The sequence below is a fragment of the Mobula birostris genome, chromosome 1, assembly GCF_030028105.1.
Source record: "Mobula birostris isolate sMobBir1 chromosome 1, sMobBir1.hap1, whole genome shotgun sequence".
In the NCBI taxonomy this organism is placed as follows: Eukaryota; Metazoa; Chordata; class Chondrichthyes; order Myliobatiformes; family Myliobatidae; genus Mobula; species Mobula birostris.
In genome coordinates this window covers 128,965,389-128,985,334 of record NC_092370.1, presented here as the reverse complement: position 1 = coordinate 128,985,334, position 19,946 = coordinate 128,965,389, and the positions used below count along the sequence as shown (strand labels likewise).

The 19,946-nt window shown below is 41.3% G+C and overlaps 1 protein-coding gene across 13 annotated transcripts in view; it reads right to left on the bottom strand.

Annotated features, from left to right (window-relative positions):
- Positions 1 to 19,188, bottom strand: part of ubr5 (ubiquitin protein ligase E3 component n-recognin 5) — a 198,219-nt gene extending 179,031 nt beyond the window's left edge. For all 13 annotated transcript variants that reach the window (XM_072262022.1, XM_072262030.1, XM_072262040.1 and 10 more), the window contains exons 1-2: positions 18,885 to 19,188; positions 724 to 768 (exon numbers count right to left, since the gene is read on the bottom strand). In XM_072262022.1, coding sequence (XP_072118123.1) covers positions 724 to 768; positions 18,885 to 18,946 — 107 coding nt within the window. In that variant the 5' untranslated portion in view covers positions 18,947 to 19,188. The remainder of the gene's footprint in view (positions 1 to 723; positions 769 to 18,884) is intronic.
- Between the last annotated feature and the right edge of the window lie 758 nt (positions 19,189 to 19,946).

The following is a 19,946-nucleotide window of genomic DNA, read 5'->3' as shown; positions in this document are numbered from 1 at the left end:
GGTCCAATGGCTACCAAGTAAAACCAAGTTAGAAATAATATGGGGAAGATATTAAACCATGTCAATGGAAAAGGTGACGTCCCTGCAGACAATCATAGGATTCTGCCATTTCCATGGCTAACTTGGCTGTAGTTACCTATCAATACAATTTTAATTCAATGGCAGGATTTTTAGATGACAGCCATTGAAGACACATCTAACATTTAATGGAAACCATTCAAATCAACTTGATATAGAAAAATCTGCTCCTTTGAAATCCTCTAGTGGATTTATCATTCAGAGTAATTAAACAAATAACTGCAAAACTCAATCCGGGGCCACAAACGTTAAATATACACAACATTAAAGTATCAGCAAATAGAAATAAACCCAGAAATGGTGATGTTTAGAGAGCATCAATGCTCTATTCCCATATACACTAGATAGCAGTGAACAACAGATCTCTACATGTGGAACAAAGAGCAAAACATTCTTTACTACTCCAAATTCCAATATTTAGTGCTACAATAAATTAATTCCAGTTAGTTTTACACTTAAAACACAATTTTCTATCTCCTACAGAATAGTAAAAATAAAATTCAGGCATATTTAATTTTTACAATATCCATCAAGTACTTACTTACTTTTGGCCAAACTAAAAACAAGCCAGAGAGTAAATTATTTAAAATTCTAAGTACCAAGTACGGTGGTAAAATAAAAATGGAAGTTAAATATTCACAATACCTGCTAAGATTGAATTTGTTGAGTTTTTCTGATACTTCTCGTAATCTGCAAAGAAACAAGTCTAGTTGAAGCAATGCAATAATAATATTCCAGTTATTTAATGATTTTCCAGCATCCTCTATACAAATTCTGTCTTTCAGCTTCAATGTTATCTCCCAATATCACATATTATAGTTACATCCACTAATGTTAAAATCCTGGAAATTTTTAAACACTGCATGAAGATGCTAAATACAAACTTTTCTTCAAACATTACTTTGCTACCATACTAACAATTAATGGTTAAAAAAAAATTCCAGTTTTATTTCAAATTTGAATTCTGGACAGGTTCAATATAATACTTTTCTAAAAACACACCTAATATTGGAAACAGAATGGTTAAATTAAGTAGCAATGCTTCAATGTTTTTGATCAACTTGGTGCTATAGTATGGCACATGTTAACCTCAAGATAAACTTTGCTCTTTGTAATCTACCTTTGCAGTAGACATGAAAACAGCTCCAGTGTACGCTCACAGTACTGTGAAGTAATCCAGTGGTTCCCAACCACCGGGCTGCAGACCGCTACCGGGCCGTGAGGAAACAATATGATTTGGCAATATGAAACGATATGAGTCAGCTGCACCTTTCCTCATTCCGTGTCACGTCCACTGTTGAACTTCAACGCACGCGAGGTCATCAGTGACCCAAGACATGCAAAGGAATGGGTCCGTGACCCATTTGTGTATGTTTCCGGTGAATCTTCCATGTCAGCACGGGAAAAAGATCAACTCCTCGAGCTTGCAAATGACGGTGGGCTGAAAAGTATGTTTGACATAACATCTCTGCCTGCATTCTGGATCAAAGTCAAGGCTGAATATCCTGAGATAGCCACGAAAGCACTGAAAACGTTGCTTCCATTTCCAACATCATATCTCTGCGAAGCGGAGTTTTCTGCAATGACTGCAACGAAAACTAAATTGCTGAATAGACTGGACATAAGGAACCCCCTTCGAGCATCGCTGTCTCCCATCACCCCTTGATGGCACTGTCTTGTTGCAGGGAAACAAGCCCAGAGCTCCCACTGATTCAGCGATATTGGTGTGTTGCAATGATTTTATATGTTCATACGGGGAAAATATGTGCTGTGTTTAATATTCAAACGTTACTTAAAATATTATGATGCTATTGACTTATAAGTGACTTATAATTCAGTGGGCCCCAACCTCCGGGCCGTGAAGAATGCAGCAGTACAGCAGTAGCCGGAATGCACCCAGCACATCTTTAAGAAAAAAGCCGAAATAAACAAGCTACACACATAAAAGTTGCTGGTGAACGCAGCAGGCCAGGCAGCATCTCTAGGAAGAGGTGCAGTCGACGTTTCAGGCCGAGACCCTTTGTCAGGACTAACTGAAGGAAGAGTGAGTAAGGGATTTGAAAGTTAGAGGGGGAAGGGGAGATCCAAAATGATAGGAGAAGACAGGAGGGGGAGGGATGGAGCCAAGAGCTGGACAGGTAATAGGCAAAAGGGATACGAGAGGATCATGGGACAGGAGGTCCGGGAAGAAAGACAAGGGGGGGGGGGACCCAGAGGATGGGCAAGGGGTATATTCACAGGAACAGAGGAAGAAAAAGGAGAGTGAGAGAAAGAATGTGTGTATAAAAATAAGTAACAGATGGACAGATGGGGTACAAGGGGGAGGTGGGGCATTAGCGGAAGTTAGAGAAGTCAATGTTCATGCCATCAGGTTGGAGGCTACCCAGACAGAATATAAGGTGTTGTTCCTCCAACCTGAGTGTGGCTTCATCTTTACAGTAGAGGAGGCCGTAGATAGGCATGTCAGAATGGGAATGGGATGTGGAATTAAAATGTGTGGCCACTGGGAGATCCTGCTTTCTCTGGCGGACAGAGCGTAGATGTTCAGCAAAGCGGTCTCCCAGTCTGCGTCGGGTCTCACCAATATATAAAAGGCCACATCGGAAGCACCGGACGCAGTATATCACCCCAGCCGACTCACAGGTGAAGTGTTGCCTCACCTGGAAGGACTGTTTGGGGCCCTGAATGGTGGTAAGGGAGGAAGTGTAAGGGCATGTGTAGCACTTGTTCCGCTTACACGGATAAGTGCCAGGAGGGAGATCAGTGGGGAGGGATGGGGGGGGACGAATGGACAAGGGAGTTGCGTAGGGAGCGATCCCTGTGGAATGCAGGGGGGGGGAGGGAAAGATGTGCTTAGTGGTGGGATCCCGTTGGAGGTGGCGGAAGTTACAGAGAATAATATGTTGGACCCGGAGGCTGGTGGGGTGGTAGGTGAGGACCAGGGGAACCCTATTCCTAGTGGGGTGGTGGGAGGATGGAGTGAGAGCAGATATACATGAAATGGGGGAGACGCATTTAAGAGCAGAGTTGATAGTGAAGGAAGGGAAGCCCCTTTCTTTAAAAAAGGTAAGCATTTTCCTCGTCCTAGAATGAAAAGCCTCATCCTGAGAGCAGATGCGGCGGAGACAGAGGAATTGCGAGAAGGGGATGGCGTTTTTGCAAGAGACAGGGTGAGAAGAGGAATAGTCCAGCTAGCTGTGAGAGTCAGTAGGCTTATAGTAGACATTAGTGGATAAGCTGTCTCCAGAGAAAGATCTAGAAAGGGGAGGGAGGTGTCGGAAATGGACCAGGTAAACTTGAGGGCAGGGTGAAAGTTGGAGGCAAAGTTAATAAAGTCAACGAGTTCTGCATGCGTGCAGGAAGCAGCGCCAATGCAGTCGTCGATGTAGCAAAGGAAAAGTGGGGGACAGATACCAGAATAGGCACGGAACACAGATTGTTCCACCAAGTTTTCCAACAAAAAGGCAGGCATAGCTAGGACCCATATGGGTGCCCATAGCTACACCTTTTGTTTGGAGGAAGTGGGAGGAGCCAAAGGAGAAATTATTAGGAGTAAGGACTAATTCCGCTAGATGGAGCAGAGTGGTGGTAGAGGGGAACTGATTAGGTCTGGAATCCAAAAGGCGTAGAGCTTTGAGACCTTCCTGATGGGGGATTCAAGTATATAGGGACTGGACATCCATGGTGAAAATAAAGCGGTGGGGGCCAGGGAACTTAAAATCATCGAAAAGTTTAAGAGCGTGAGAAGTGTCACGAACATAGGTCGGAAGGGATTGAACAAGGGGGGATAAAACAGTGTCGAGGTATGCAGAAACGAGTTCGGTGGGACAGGAGCAAGCTGAGACAATAGGTTGGCCAGGACAGGCAGGTTTGTGGATCTTGGGTAGGAGGTAGAAACGGGAAGTGCGGGGTGTGGGAACTATAAGGTTGGTAGCAGTGGATGGGAGATCCCCTGAGCAGATAAAGTCGGTGATGGTGTGGGAGACAATGGCCTGGTGCTCCTTAGTGGGGTCACGATCGAGGGGTAAATAAGAGGAGGTATCCGCGAGTTGTCGCTGTGCCTTGGCAAGGTAGAGGTCAGTACGCCAGACTACAACAGCACCCCCCTTATCGGCGGGTTTAATAATAGGGTTAGGATTAGTGCGGAGAGAGTGGAGAGCAGAGCGTTTCGAAGGAGTGAGGTTGGAATGGGGACAAGGTGCGGTGAAGTCGAGATGGTCGATGTCCCGTCGGCAGTTAGTAATAAAGAGATCCAGAGCAGGCAGAAGACCAGAGCGAGGTGTCCATGAAGAAGATGAGGGTTGAAGACGGGAGAAGGGGTCATTGGTGTGGGTGGAAGATTCCTTGCCGAAGAAGTAGGCTCGGAGACGGAGACGGCAGAAGAAAAGTTCCGCATCATGGCGACACGGAACTCGCTGAGGTGTGGGCGAAGGGGGACAAAGGTGAGGCCCTTATTGAGGACAGAGCGTTCTGCCTCCGACATTTGAAGGTCGGAGGGGATGGTAAAGACCCGGCATGGATGAGAGCTGGGATCAGAGGAGGGAGGGGGGAGGCTGGGGGTGTCAATGGAGAGGAGAGGGTTGGGGTGAGCGGAAGATGGAGCCTCTGAGGGCCCAGGAGCTGACGGTGGGATCTGAGGGAGACGGGGTTGCAGAGTGGTGGTGGGGGAAGGGGAGACGGGAGTCACAATAGCAGCACATAAAGACCCGGCCTGGAGTTCAAGGCTGGAGTCGCAGTTGGTGGTTGCGCAATCACTTTGAATGTGTCCATGGTCGTTGCTGGAGTCCGGGTTTTGAATATGCCCTGAGGTGTTGGAGCCGGCGAGATCAGTGGCAGGGGCCGCAATCTGAAGTTCATGCCTGCTAGTTTCATGGCCAGCAGGCTCTGGAGTCCGTAGATGTAGGATCTTGCGATCTTTGCCTAACATGACAAAGTCAAAAAAACGGCGATTGCAGGCGTGAATCCGACGGAGGATGAAATAACGGGTAGGACCATTACAGACGGCGAAGAAAGTGTCCCGAAGGTATGGAAGGGTCTGCGATAGGGACACCAAGTACCTCCTCATGGTGGAGAGAGTCGCCTTGAGAGCTTGACGGGATAAGCGGCGAGAGGCAGAGTCAATAAAATGTGAGTACCTGGGATCCTCAGAAGGTCCAAATTCAGAGGCTTGGAAACGAATCCTAAAGCCAACTGGACTAAGTTGGCGACGGAGGCACGTTCCAAGAAAGGATATATGGCTGTGATAGCGAGTCCGAGTCAAAGTGTGGTCGAAAAGTTGAAGAGCCGAATAAATTACAGATGGGGAGCAGTGAGGGATGGTTTCACTGAACTCCCGTCGAAGAGAGAATCTAAACTTTTTCGGTGTAGACATCACCGGACGATTGCGTCGCCTCTGATCTGGGCCGACATTTACGTGCCAGGTAGCACCTAATCAACTAGCTTGTTTATTTCGGCTTTTTTCTTAAAGGTGTGCTGGGTGCGTTCCGGCCACCACTGTACTGCTGCATTCATCGTGGCAATGTATCAGTCCGCAGCCTGGAGGGTTGGGACCACTGTTATAATCCACTTATCACTATATTCATGCGAGGAAAATATGCGCTGTGTGTTTAATATTAAATTTGTTAGATAAATCCTTTTAGAAACGAAATTGAGTGTATTAGCCACTTATAAGAGACTTATAACCTATATTCCAGTTGTGTCCAGTTGTGATTAACACCTACCCCACCCCCCGGTCCAAAAATATTGTCAATATTAAACTGGTCCACGGTGTAAAAAAGGTTGGGGACCCCTGAAGTAATCTGTATATTTAAATATTTAGATTTCATCTTATACTTTTCCTTTATCAAATTAGAGGCTGCTCCATGTATAACATGACATTGCTAAAATATCCCTGTTAAAAATAGCTAGACAACGGGGTAACCCGTTGGGGCACCCTTTGAGAGAAGGGTAGTGCAGTCTGATGTGACCACAATGAACATCAAATTTTCCTGAATGCTATTGGTATCACTTTGCTTTGGAAATTGAAGAAGAAAACCTCAGTTTATTAAAGAAGAATGACGCGTAGCAAGGCAAATATAGCTCCTCCTCATTTAACAAAGGACACTTTTGATGACATCATTTCTGGTTGATCTGCCACCTTTGTGCCTCTCATTGTCATTCTGGAGAAGTGCAGTCCTTTCATCCACCGTCTCTTCATCTCTTCTGCTGTTTATTCTTTGTCTCTGATCCTGGAGACGTGCATTTCTCAGCTCCTTTGTCTCTTCGTCTCTCCTCCTTCTATGCCAGTTGTTGTCGCTTTGAAGACGTGCATGCCTCTCTTCCTCTGTCTCTTCTTCTCTCATCTTTTTTGTCCTGATTCTTTGATCCTGGAGTCGTGCAGCCCTGGCCTCATCCGATTCTTGTTTCTCCCTCTCCTTGCCGCTTCCCGATGACGTTTGGCATCATCTCTTGACCATAATGTCCCCCTTCTATTTCCACGCGGCATAATTAGGCTGACCATTTTTTTTTTACCCTAAAGCTGGATAGAAGATACGAAGCAGTAACACCAAAGCCTCCAGGATGCTGATTATTCTTGATGATGTGGTTGGCGCTCTCCTAAATGGACGTGACATAGTCACTGCTGTCCTCTGAATGCAGCAAAGCGTTTGATGGGTGTGTTGAAGTTCGTCATTACAGTAAGATTTAATTATCTCTTATTGATGGGTCTCAGTTTGATCTGTCCCAATCCTGCACACGCTGATGGTGATTAGCAGAATGTGACCGCTCGAAATAGAGCTGCACTGCCCTTTTGCTCCGGTTGGTGTCGCTGCTGTGAGCATCGTGAGTCGCTTCTGAGGCTGACCGTGCACATGCGTCATAGTGTCGCGTCATGGTTTCCAACATAGCTGACATCGGCTCTTGGGTGAAAGCGGGGCGTCTGATTTTGGCAAGTGAGTGATTTTGTACGAATATATAACCCTGAACTCTGCCTGCATTTGTAAGTTAGTGCATTTTAAGTCGATTTAGCCAAAAATAGTGCCGCAGTAATGCACTGTTTGCGCTAACTGGAAGTCACAAACAGACAAACAGAGCATGAGAGTTTTAGTAGTATATAGATTGTGGCAGTGCAACCTTACAAATTCTGTTTTTATTTAAAAACCAAAGCAGAACATCTTGCTGCTTCACAAATCTGTGCCTACCCTGCCATTAACTGCATGCTTCATGACCAATCTAATTTTCATCCTGTCCATAGTAATGAAAATGTCGAAATTCAAAAATGCTATCCTCTCCAATTGTACACAAGGTGGCGTTTCCTTTCCTCCATCCCCTTCTGTCAACAGCTGTAGACAACTACAATGACAACGTCCTCTACATGTCAGCTTAGTACAACTAGTTCTCTACCCATTACAATCACCCATCATTCCTAGAAACTCTCAGGCTGAATAGACTGATTGCAATCAACCAGCATATTTGATCTTGAACAAAACATCAAAGTCAGGTGTCCTTTTATAAAATATCTATTTTCAAATTTTTCATATTTTCAGGGGTCAACAATGTGTAGTCACTATTACTAAGGGGAAAGTTCTTGGGAAGCTGAAAGGTATGACAGTAGATAAGTTACTTAGACCAGATGGATGGACTACACTTCAGGCTTCTAAAAGAAGTAGCTGAAAAGATTCTGGAGGCATGAGCAGTGATTATTCAAGAGTCACTGGATTCTGTAATGGTTGTGGAGGACTGGAAATTTGCAAATATCACTCCACTATTTAAGAAGGGATAGCCAGCTGGTGGTGTAGTGGCATCAGCGCCGGACTTCGGAACGAAGGCTCCAGAGTTCGAATCCAGCCAGTTCCCTTGCACGCTTTCCATCCATGCTGGGTTGAGTGTCAAGCCTCGTAAACGCAGCCTCGTAAAAATAAGAAAGCCTGCTTAAAAAAAATGCCGTCATGACGGCATCCTGATGACTCCACTCAGAGTTAAGGGCTTTCTTATTATTATTATTAAAGAAGGGAGGGCAGCAAAAGACAAGAAACTATAGGCCAGTTAGCCTGACTTCAGTGGTTGAGAAGATGTTGGAGTCAATTATTAAGGACTGAGTGTGAGAAGTAAGATAGATTAGCTGGTTGTGTGGTATTGTAACAACAACCTTGCACTGAACACCAGTGAGACTGAGGAAATAATTGTGGCCTGTCCTCACCGAGGGATCAGCAGTGGAAAGGGTGAGCAGTTTCAAGTTCTTCAGAATCCACATCTGTAAAGATCTATCCTGATCCCAACATACTGATGCAATTACAAAGATGGCACAACAGAGGCTAAATTTCATGAGTTTGAGGAGACTTGGTATGTCAGCAAAGACACTAGCAAATTTCTACGGATCAACCATGGAGAGCATTCTAACTGGTTGCATCACTGTATGGCATGGAGGGGCCACTGCACAGGACTGAAAAAAGCCACAGACATCTTCAAAAGGTATTGCCTCAAAAGGACAGCATTCATCATTAAAGTCTCCCATCACAAAGCATATGCCCTCTTCTCACTGCTTCCATCAGGGAGAAAGTGTGCTTGAAATAATACACTCAACATTTTAGACACAGTACATCCACTCTGTCATCAAATTGCTGAATGGATAATGAACCCATGAACACTAAATCACTTTTTTTTTTACTTTCTGCACTACTTTTTTAACTATTTCTTATTGCAATGTACTCATCGTTCATTTGTTATGTGCTGTGCTGCATTTGATCCATCACCATGTCTGCTTCTGGCAAAATTTTCTATATTAGTGGTTTACCATTGCCTTCCTCTGGGCAATGTGTTTACAAGATGGTGACCCCAGCTATTATCAATACTCTTCAGAGGTTACCCAGCATCAGTGGTCGCATAACCAGGACGTGTGGTATGCACCATACACCTGCTCCCATAGCTTCACACGCTATACCATGCCCAAGGATGACCTGCAGGCTAGCAGAGGGAAGGAGCACCTTACACCTCCTTTAGTAGAAACACATCTCCAACTTGCCACCCTGCAATGTACTGCTAAAGCAAGGCAGCAAATTTCACGATATATGCCAGAGATATTAAACCCGATTCTGACGATGTGGTTTTGGGATACTTGGAGGCACAAGATAAAGTAGGCAGAAGTCAGCATGTTTTCCTAAAGGAGAAATATTGCCTGAAAAATCTATTTTAATTGCGGAAATTATAGGGAGAACAGACAACGAGTCAGCGGATATTGTTTACTTGGATTCGCAAAAGGCCTTTGACAAAGTGTTTATCAAAATAAGAGCCCAGGTATTAAAGGAAAGATTCTAACATGGACAGAAGATTGGTTGACTGGCAGAAGGCAAAGAGTGGGAATAAACGGGCCTTCTCTGGTTGGCTCCAGTGACTAGTGGTGTTCTGCAGGATCAGTTTCAAAACCTCTTCTATTCACATCTTATGTCAATTATATGGATGACAGAATTAATGGCCAAGTGTGCAAACAAAACAAAGATTGATAGTAGGGCAAGCAATGTTGAGGAAGCAGAGAGTCTGCAGAAGGACTTAGATTAGAATGGGTAAAAGATGAAATATAGTGTAGGGGAGTGTATGGTTATGCCCTTTGTTAGAAGGAATAATGGCACAGACTTTTCTTTAAAACGGGGAGGAAATTCAAAAATTGAAGGTGCAAAGGGACTTGGGAGTCCTCGTGTAGGATTCTCTAAGATTAACTTGCAGGTAGAGTTGGTAGTAAGGAAAGCAAATGAAATGTTAATTCATTTCAAGAGGACTAGAATAGTAAAATGAGGATGTAGTGCTGAGGCTTTATAAAGACCGCACTAGTACTGTAAACAGTTTTGGGGCCCCTTATCTAAGAAAGGTTTATTCACTACTGCAGTACCAAGTTAACCAATGAAAAACCACTCATTCACTTAATGCGGAACAAATAGACTTCCAGAGCTTTCCAGAATTATACTTTGTATATCCACTAGAGGCATATTAAGAACTACTTAAAATACAAGCAGAAAATTACCTGTGACACTGCAAAGAAAACAATAGTATAAATCTAAGAATTAAACAGTTGGATCCAACACCTGGAATTAAAGGGTTAATGTGTGAGGAGCATTTAATGTCTCTGGACCTGTACTTGCTGGAGCTCAGAAGAATGTGAAGGAATCTCATTGAAATCCAAACATTGAAAAGCCTAGATAGAGTGGATGTTGAGAGGATCCTCTGTTTCCAATAGTGGGGGAGTCTAAAAGCAGACAGCACTGCCCCAGAATATGTTCCTTTAGAATAGAGATGAGAAGAAATGTCTCTATTCAGATGATGATGAATATGTGGAACTCACTGTCACAGATAGCTGTGGAGACCAAGTCATTGGATACATTTAAAGTGGAGGTTGATAGATTTTTTGATTAGTAGGGTTGTCAAATGTTACAGGGAGAAGGCAGGAAGAAGGGAAATCAAATCAACCGCGATTGAATGACAGAGCAGACTCAGACCAAATGGCCTAATTTTGATCTTCTGTTTTATGGTTTTATGCTCTATTATCACATTTGGCTTTGCCATTTCCAATTAATTACTTTCTGCTCTAATGAAACGGTCTTAAATTTCCACAAACTGTAACTTGTTCACTATGTTGTCACCCATATTACTTGTATTAAATCCCACTCATGTTAGCCACTCCCACTTATGGTTTCAATTGTCATCTGAAAACTTCTCCAGTATTCATCTCTCCAACTTTGGCATCATGCATTCTATACTACCTTGCATCACCATCACTAGGTGCACCTTCACCTGTTTAAGCCATGAATTCTGGAATTCCCTCCCTAAATGCCTTCATTTAGAACCCAATCTTTGTCAACTGTTAGCCTATTTTCTCCGATAAAGTGTATTAAAGTGTTTGAATTAAAAATTAGTTTTGAATACAAGTTACTATATTCCATGTGAAAAACCATCATACCAAAACTGCTGCGAAAAATAGGTTAATTGGAAAAAGGCTTCAGTATTAAATCTCAAACAGCAATCATCCTTGAACAAGGAGCACATTATTGTTGGTGAAAGAATATTTAATGTCAACTGCTCAAAGTAAATCATAAACATGGGACTGAAAAGTTAACTACTGAACAATTTTAAATCTTCCTTCAGCTTAATATCACGACCAATATACTCCACAAAGCTAGTAATTATGCAACCTGAATATTCCACTTTTAATTCTCTTCAACAAGGCTTGCAAGCAGACCAGTCTTGTAGAAATGACAGAAAATCAAAGAACACCAATTCACTTCAAAACAGACCAAAACAAATTATCTCCTCCCCCTCCCCACAAAAAACAATTATCTTGAACAACTTCTTGCAACCTGCATGTACCAATTATAAAATGACTACACCGGTTTGAAACTCAGCATAAGTCAAGCCTTATTCATGGAGATCAGAAAAAAATCTTTCAAAATTCCTGTGATGAAGCTTCCAAAGTTCAAAGCAAATTTATTATCAAAGTGCATATAGGACATCATAACAACCTTGAGATTCATTTTCTTACAGGCATTCATAGAAAAAATACAGTAGAATCAACAAAACACTACACTAAGTCCAACAAACAACGACAGTGCAAAAGAAACTGCAAATACAAAAATAACAATAATAAGTAAATAAATAATAGTGAGAACATGAGTCTTTGAATTTGAGTCCATAGGTTGTGGAATCAGTTCAGATGAGGTGACTGAAGTTACCCATGCTGGTTCAGGAGTCTGATAGCTGAGGGGCAATAACTGCTACTGAACCTGGTGGCGTGGGAACCCAAGGCTCCTGTACTACTGCCTGATGGCAGCAGTGGAAAAAAAGAGCATGGCCTGGGCATGGGGGTCCTTGACGATGGACGTTGCTTTCTTGTGGCAGTGCTCCTTGTAGATGTGCACAATGGTAGGGAGATATTTTCCTGTGATGTACTGGGCTACATCCAATACTTTTTCAGCTGCTCACACCCTAGCCATAATCATTATTGTTTTCATTTGGATACATTGCAGAACAGGCCCTTCTGGCCAAATGAGCCACACTGTTCAGCAACCCAACTATTTCACACTAGCCAATTACAGGACAATTTACAATGACCAATGAACCTATCAACTGGTACGTCTTTGGACTGAGGAAGGAAATCATAGTACCCAAAGGAAACCCACATGGTCATGGGGAGAACATAAAACTCCTTACAGACTATGCCAGAATTGAACTCCTAACTCCAATTAGATTTACAATCAGATAAATCTAGCAGACTTCTCCAGATATTATTCTAAATAAAATCAAAGATCAGGTTTTGCACAAATGCACATAACCCATCAAAAACTTCACTAAACTACAATCTTGATTTCAATGTCAACATATTATGAAACTTAAAACTCAATTACAATGGAATTGGCAAGTCTGGTGCTCATAATGGAAAGACATTTCAGACCTTTTAACTTGTCAATCATTTCCAAAGACATGGTGCCGATGATATTTTCAAAAGTTTTACACTCAATTTAAAAGGTCTGAAAGATAAAGAATAGAACTCAATTTGTCCCAATTTCTATCATTTCAAAATACAGGCCAGTAACCACTGACAGTCATTTAATTCACTGTGCCACAGTCTTGCTTTATCAATTAATACAATTAGACGCAACTTCATTCTTCGTCTCTTAAGTACATTGGAACTTTCCAAGGAGCAGAATCAAAGCCTTAGCTTTTTCTCCCTATTGAGGCAGTAGTATTGTTTTCTTTGATAAGCAACAAATTACATGTACTAAAATCACAAACACTTGAATGTTATTCATGTTAACATACTTTCATGTGAATTATATAATCAAGCTGCACCAAGCATATTCTTTGCTGAATCAAGAGAAAATATAGATAAGTTGCACAGTGAATTGCATTTGGTGTGTTGAGTGATTGGTAATGAGGCTGGAGTTGAAAATCTGGGAGGGGAAAATGAAAAACAAACTGGATTAATGTGAGATTAGTGTAAATAGGTGGATGATGGTTGCCACAGACTCAGTAGGCAAATGACATGCTTCTGTTCTGCATGCCTGTAGGATAATGAGAATCAAACCCAGTGTATATCAAGTCAAGAACAAACCAGTAGACCATAGATACATTATTTTTCTCCAATAAAATGCACCAGTGGCCACAGATTATACAAATGATGTAATTGGCAAGACAATTTTCAAATTATTATCCTCCAAAGTTGCATTAATTTACTCAAAGGAGAAAAATCAAGTACAATTATCATAATTGCATAAAGGGGTTTATAGGGATTTTGAGTAACGTGGTTACTCAACAATAATGATGAATGTTTCTGTAGTATTCTTCACCAGATAATATAATTTTATAGCAAAAAACTCCTAATTGTAATTTACAAATTTAATCAATACAGAGCAAGGTTGGCTATTTCCACTGGAGATTAGTCAACTAATTGGCCAAGATTCTACTCATCTGTCAATATCCCGTCATTTCACCATGAAAATGACAGCAAATTCTACAGTCCATAATCTCACAGAAATTCAAATTTATAAGTTCTTGTCAGTGATTCCCTGCTCTTCGACTGCCTGTTGTCTTTGGCAGCCAGCTTCAAAATAATTTCTAGGATTAAGTGACCTATAAGAACTATTAGTATTCATCGTCTACTCCCACCATAAAAATTCTGAAAATGCTCACTGAGTTACCTGAAGCATAAATAGGTTTAGTGGCAGACTAACCATGATGACTGCTTCACCACTTCTTTCACTACATAAAAACTACGTTGATCATTCCATGCACAATTTAAAATCCAATTAATTTTGATCAAATCCACCTTCTTTAATATGTCAAAATATTCTCTGACTTATTGTTCTATGAAGAGTTACAATTTATAGCTTGAACTTCCCATTTTGCTGCACTGAAAATCATCCCAGTGAGTTAGCACTTGAGGCAACCCTGCTGCTCGTGTCAGAGCTTCCTACAATTGACATCTGAAGTGACATCAGAAAATGTCTGAAAGTCCACAGAGATCACTTGATCTTTGCAGACCTTCAAATTTCAAGATCAGTTGATGTCTCAAAGTGCAAAGGTAGGGTCATAGAAATAACCAACTTCATGCCAACTGAAACTTCAAGTGTATGATCATTTCATAAACTTCAGTTGTCAACAAATTTCCCCAACACTGAAGAGAGAGTAAAACCCTGAATATGCTGATGAAACCTGTTTTCCTACAGCAACTTCAGAGGTAACATTTCAATAAATCTGCAAAATAGGCATTCACAAGGAATTTGTTACAACATGACTACACAAGAAACAAATGTATGATCCACTTAGTATTAAAGTTGTGCAAAATACACTTCCACTAAAACTTCCAATGTATCCAACTTTATTGTATTCAGAAAGCTCCTTGAAATACTAAATTCAGAAATAATTAAGCAAATCAAATAAAATGGCGAAGTGAAGTCCCAAACTCATTTGCACTGTCAAAAAATACTGGCTGTAAACATGTCACCTTTTCCTCTGCGAGAAGAGGGTTCACAGAGCTAACACAATACAGCACAGTTACTGAGCAATATTAAAGAATGTGAGCCACATGATGTGCTAATTTTTTCCCAAATTATAGAAGTAACATCACACCTTGAATATAATTTGTATCTCATATCTACTACAGCATATGCATTCAGATAATATGGAGAACAAATCTACTGATGCACGGTATGCAGGATTAAGTACAAAAATTCATATGCCTTATTAAATTAATTGTTATATGCACAACTGTCACCTTCTTACAATGGAATCCCTGTACCATGGCTTGAACATGATTAGGTTTCGAATTCTAATCACCACCATCACTCAATTCTACTGTTCTACTGACTGAATTGCCCAACGGTGTTTCTTTGGGATATAACTGCCAAGTAACAGCAAGATAGGAATGCAGTGAGGGAAAGAGATTGTAGTCATACATTACAATACAGGTCCTTTGGCCCAACTCATATATTCTGAACAAGTTATCTACTTGAGCCAGTTCACTTGCCTGCCTTTTGCTCATTTTCCTCTTAACCACTCCTACCCATATACCTATCTGATTGTATTGCCTTTAAATGTAGCTGCCTCAAAAGCTTCCTCCAGCAGCTTGTTTCATTTACCTACCACTTTCCATGTAGAAAAATTTGCCCCTCAGGTCACTTTCCCTCACACTTTAAACCTATGCTGTTTAGTTTTAGATTCCTCTACCCTGGGAAAAAGATTATGACCTCATCTATGCCCTTCTGGATTTTATATACCTTTACCAAGCAATCCTTCAGACTCCAGACAAAAAGATTCCCAGTCTATCAAACATTCTCTTACAACTCAAGCTCTCCAGTGCCAAATACAGCCTCATGAGTCTTTTCTGCACTATTTCCAGCTTAATGACATGCCTATTGCTGGGCAACCAGAACTGCACACAATACTCCGAGTGTGGTCTCACCAACAACTTGTACTTGAGAGAAATAAAAGTAAACCATGCAGCACAGACAGGTTTGGAGCAAGAAGGGCTACAGAATAGCTTTACCATGTTGCAGTAGAGAGTGAAATCAAATTCTAAGATGAAGCAGAAACACAGAAAATCAGTTTTACTCTGTTAAAGATATATGCACACCTCAGCCACAGAGTGTAAACAATTCCAAAGCATTTCAAAAACTGGAGTGAGGTATGAAAAATCCCATTAATATTCTGCTTAATTCACTATTTGCACATCAAGCATACAGATACAGCCATGTTTAATACAAATTTAACCCATTTTATTCAGTTGAATTAAAGCATATTTTATAACATCAAATATAGCAAATTTAACAAATCTGGCAGTAACATTTTACCACATCAATAATATTAGCTTCTTCAAAACATGACCTTGGTTGACCACAGTGAGTATTCCATTCAAGGCAAGTTTAATTATAAAATGGTACTACAATGTAGTCAGTGTTCCTTTTTTTTGCCTAACTTAACAGTCAGGAGTTGAGGACATTCTCTTAAATATATGACAGAAAATCAGAACTCATGTAACAATTTGGAAGAAATGTCCAAACCAGATCAAACTAAAAGATTTACATTTATTTTAAACAGTAAACAAATTGAAACACCAGAAATTCAAGTTTTTCCAATTATTTAAACTTAAAGGACATGATTAACATTTTTGCTTTCATATTAGGTTGATGCAAACACAATTGTTCAATAATAGAATTAACTTGCTTTACAGCAAGGCTACATATACTTGCCACCAAATTTATTTCTCTTCTCATATAACTACCTAACATAATGAATTCTGTTTCAAAGAGTACAAGTTCAAATGGGTAAAAATTCTGGATTTTTAACCTCAGTAACCAGATTTTTTTTATATAGCCATGTTGAGGGAAAGGAAGAGCAAGAAAACAAAGATCTCTGGAGGAATGTTCTGCATTTTGACAGCAATAATTTGCTACTTTAAAAAAATCTGTGACACTCTGCAATGGAGAACAGCAACTCTGAGCAGGAAAATAATTCATAGAAGACCAATCATATGCTCAGACAGTTGTATTTTCTTTATTACAAGGTGCCGATGCAGTTATAAACACAATTGGGAACAAGCTCCACCTACTCTGAAAGAGGAGAGCAAAATATACCCAAGTGCAAGAACTGTCAATTCATTTAGCGATTGAACAAAAGTCCTTGAGAACTACAAATATAGATTGGAAGTTTTGTAAGCAGGAGACTAGCTGCAGATATATATGGCATAGAATATGAAAGCTTGTATTTCCACAGCAACAAGGACATAGGATAAATATTACAATACAATAACTGGAATTGCAAATGATGGTAAGTAATGAATGCATTGAAGTATTGCAAACCATTATTTGACAAAATGCAAGAAAGGTTTCAGATGAAGCAGTAAATAATGCTTCAAATAAGTAGTCCTGAGAGTGGAATGCATGTGGAGTCTGAGGTTTAATTGTGCATTATCATTAAAACAGAGTAAAGATATCTGATAGAACACAATCAAGGCACAAGCAATGCAGCACAGTTCTTGTTGTACAAGCCTTATACCAGACTGAGCAGCTGCAAGGGTAATGGCAACACTGGGCATTGTCAAAGATATTGCATGCTTTTAAGGAGAGGTTTCGTAAGAACCTCTTGGTCTTGATTCTCAGTTTGTGCTGAACCAAAAAGTAATCATACTCACGATGCCACCACTACGGTACTTTTCTATGTTCCCTTCCACGTGTATAATACACATCCAACATAACTGAAGTAATTTGCATCTCTTCCTGTTCGATTTTCTGACCACTTTACTGGCGAAATTGATCAGTTTAAGATTTAATTTGATTTTAACTAATTTGTCAAATTTTCCCCAAAGTGTAATGAGGCTCTACTGTAACATAGCAGCATCTGATATTATGTCCTTTATTGAAGTGCATGACCAAAAGATACCACCCATTAGACCTCACTCTCAATCCAGCAAATCTGCATGTTAAATCTGTTGCTATCACTACCATTCCTCCAATCAAAAAGGCAATGATGTTTATTTTGTTCCCATTTTATCTCTGAAACAATCTCTTCAAGACAGTAGCTCTTCCATTCTTTACTAAATTGTTTTATTCACTTGATAGCAAGAACCAGTTAATTAAACAATACCATTATGCAGAGATTAAACACAAAAAACTTGAAGCACTTATCTCCCTCCCCCCCCCCCAAAAAAAGGAATGGTGGTCTAATGATTTTTCTTTTGACACTAAACATGCATGGCAAAAGTTACAAGAGTGCACAATAAGAATAACTAAATACGGGGGCATCTTCAAACTTGCCCTATTTTAGATACTGAATATATTTGAATGGCAGTAGGAAAAACATGTTTTAAAAAAACAGCTGGTTAAATGGTCTGTTTTCCAAATATATATTACAAACCACGTTTTACTTCAAAATCTATGTTACTTCGTACCCAATTGGTTTAGACTATTAATCTCGCATTTTAATCCAAATTATACTTCCAATATAGTCATCGAACTGCCATCTGACGTATTAAAATTCATTGTGAACATCCTATAGAACTAAGGCAAATCCCCATAATTTAGGGTATTTTGATCCATGTGTGTATTACAAGTTTATCTATCATAGACAAGATATAAAATCACAAACTGATTTCTAGTTATGGGGGTGAAACATTCGGCAGCATTAGCAGAACAGCTCAAACAGAATCAAATTTAAACTAAAATGATATTCCTTCAACACTTGTCGAGATGTCACACATCAGAAGAATTTACAACTAAATGAACAAATGTTCTCAGTGGTCAATATGGAGCACATTCACAGCTCAACAACCCAAGCGAGCCGGGGCGAGAAACAATCGTTCTACAAATGACGCATCGACTGACACAAATCCGCTCCCTAGTCACCCTGAGATAAACCGATACTCTCTGTCGGTCACCCTCACTCAAATATTACACAAACATGTGCTTCATGTGTCATGCCTCAATAAAATAAATTGCATTAAAGTAGCGGACTCTTCCCCACACGCACCCAGCCCAATCCAACCCCAGGCCCAGGCACTGATCGCGGTGAGAACAAGAGACAGACACAAAGCACTGTGCTCCAGTCCTTTGCTGCAGAAGAGAAACCAGAGTAATCATCCCCCACCTTCCGATGTCTCTCCATCCGCTCATCACCCACCTTTGAAGCCGCTTTGTCTCGGTAACTTTTTGGCCCAGCCACCCATCAGGCCCGGCAAGCCTCGGCGACGAGCCACCTCGGCGCAAACCAGAGCAGTTCCTTTGTGAACCTCCTCCCCCCACCCCCACCCCTTCCCCTTCCCCCTCCCCCGGGCCTGAGTGCGCACTGCTCACCTGTCGTTGAGCTGATCCTCGGTGCCCGGTAGGGGATGCACCACGAAGTGAATGGACGTCATCGTCGGCTGGAAGGGGAGAGTAACCGGCCGAACCCGCGCGGCGCTAGCCTAGACTAAGGGGAAAAGAGACCGAAGCAGGGGCCCGGGGAGCGAAAACAAATAGATAAATCAATGCTAAATGAAGTTAATTCCTTTGAATGTTTTTGAAGCTCCCCAAACGTTTGTAGCCAGACGGCTTATTCTTTTTTTTTGGACACCCGCCGCTTCAGCAAGCAGCCGCCGCCATCTTACTGTTGATGAGCCTTCACAATAAAAGCTACCTCGCTATTGGTTGCGCTCACTCGGCTAACTGCCGCATCTAACAAGCTACGCGATTGGTCACTGCTGAAGGCGAGTGAAGGAGAAGACGAAAAAAAACATTGGGCGCAGTTCAGGTGACGCGTAACTGGCCATGTGACTGCGGGTCAGCCGACGGCCATTGTTAGGGGCGGACACATGACAGAAGGAGGGCCTTAAATATCAACTTCAAAGCTCCCCGGTGCCATACACGATTTATTCATCTGTCAAAAATTAATTTGTTGAAGCAGTCACTCATTAGTAAGTGAATGTTAAAAAGAGCAATTTTAAAAATCTTTCAGAAGGAAGTATGTAATTAGTTTTTGATATCCTTGATAGAAATCAAAATCATGTTCATTATCACGGGCATATTGTGTGTGGTTTGGCATCAGAAGGGTGATAGAGGACATTTGGGGTGTTCCCATACTGGAAGACCTGCTGTCTAATGAAGTCTATGTCTGCAGCATTCAAATCAGGTGATACTGACCTTTACAAGAAATTGAGATAGGCCCTCCATAAGCTATCGGAGATGCTAAGTGGCAACACCAGTACAGATTGAGTCCCAGACGAACCATCAGTTGTAGTATCTAGTAGACCACAAAGCAAAGTTGGACAGCACATTTTCTTCAGCAGTTTGAACAGGGCACGACTGTGCAAGCGCATGGAGGTCGGCCAGTGAGAACAGCAGGGAGAATTTAAAAAGAAGACAGATTTATAGAGCGGA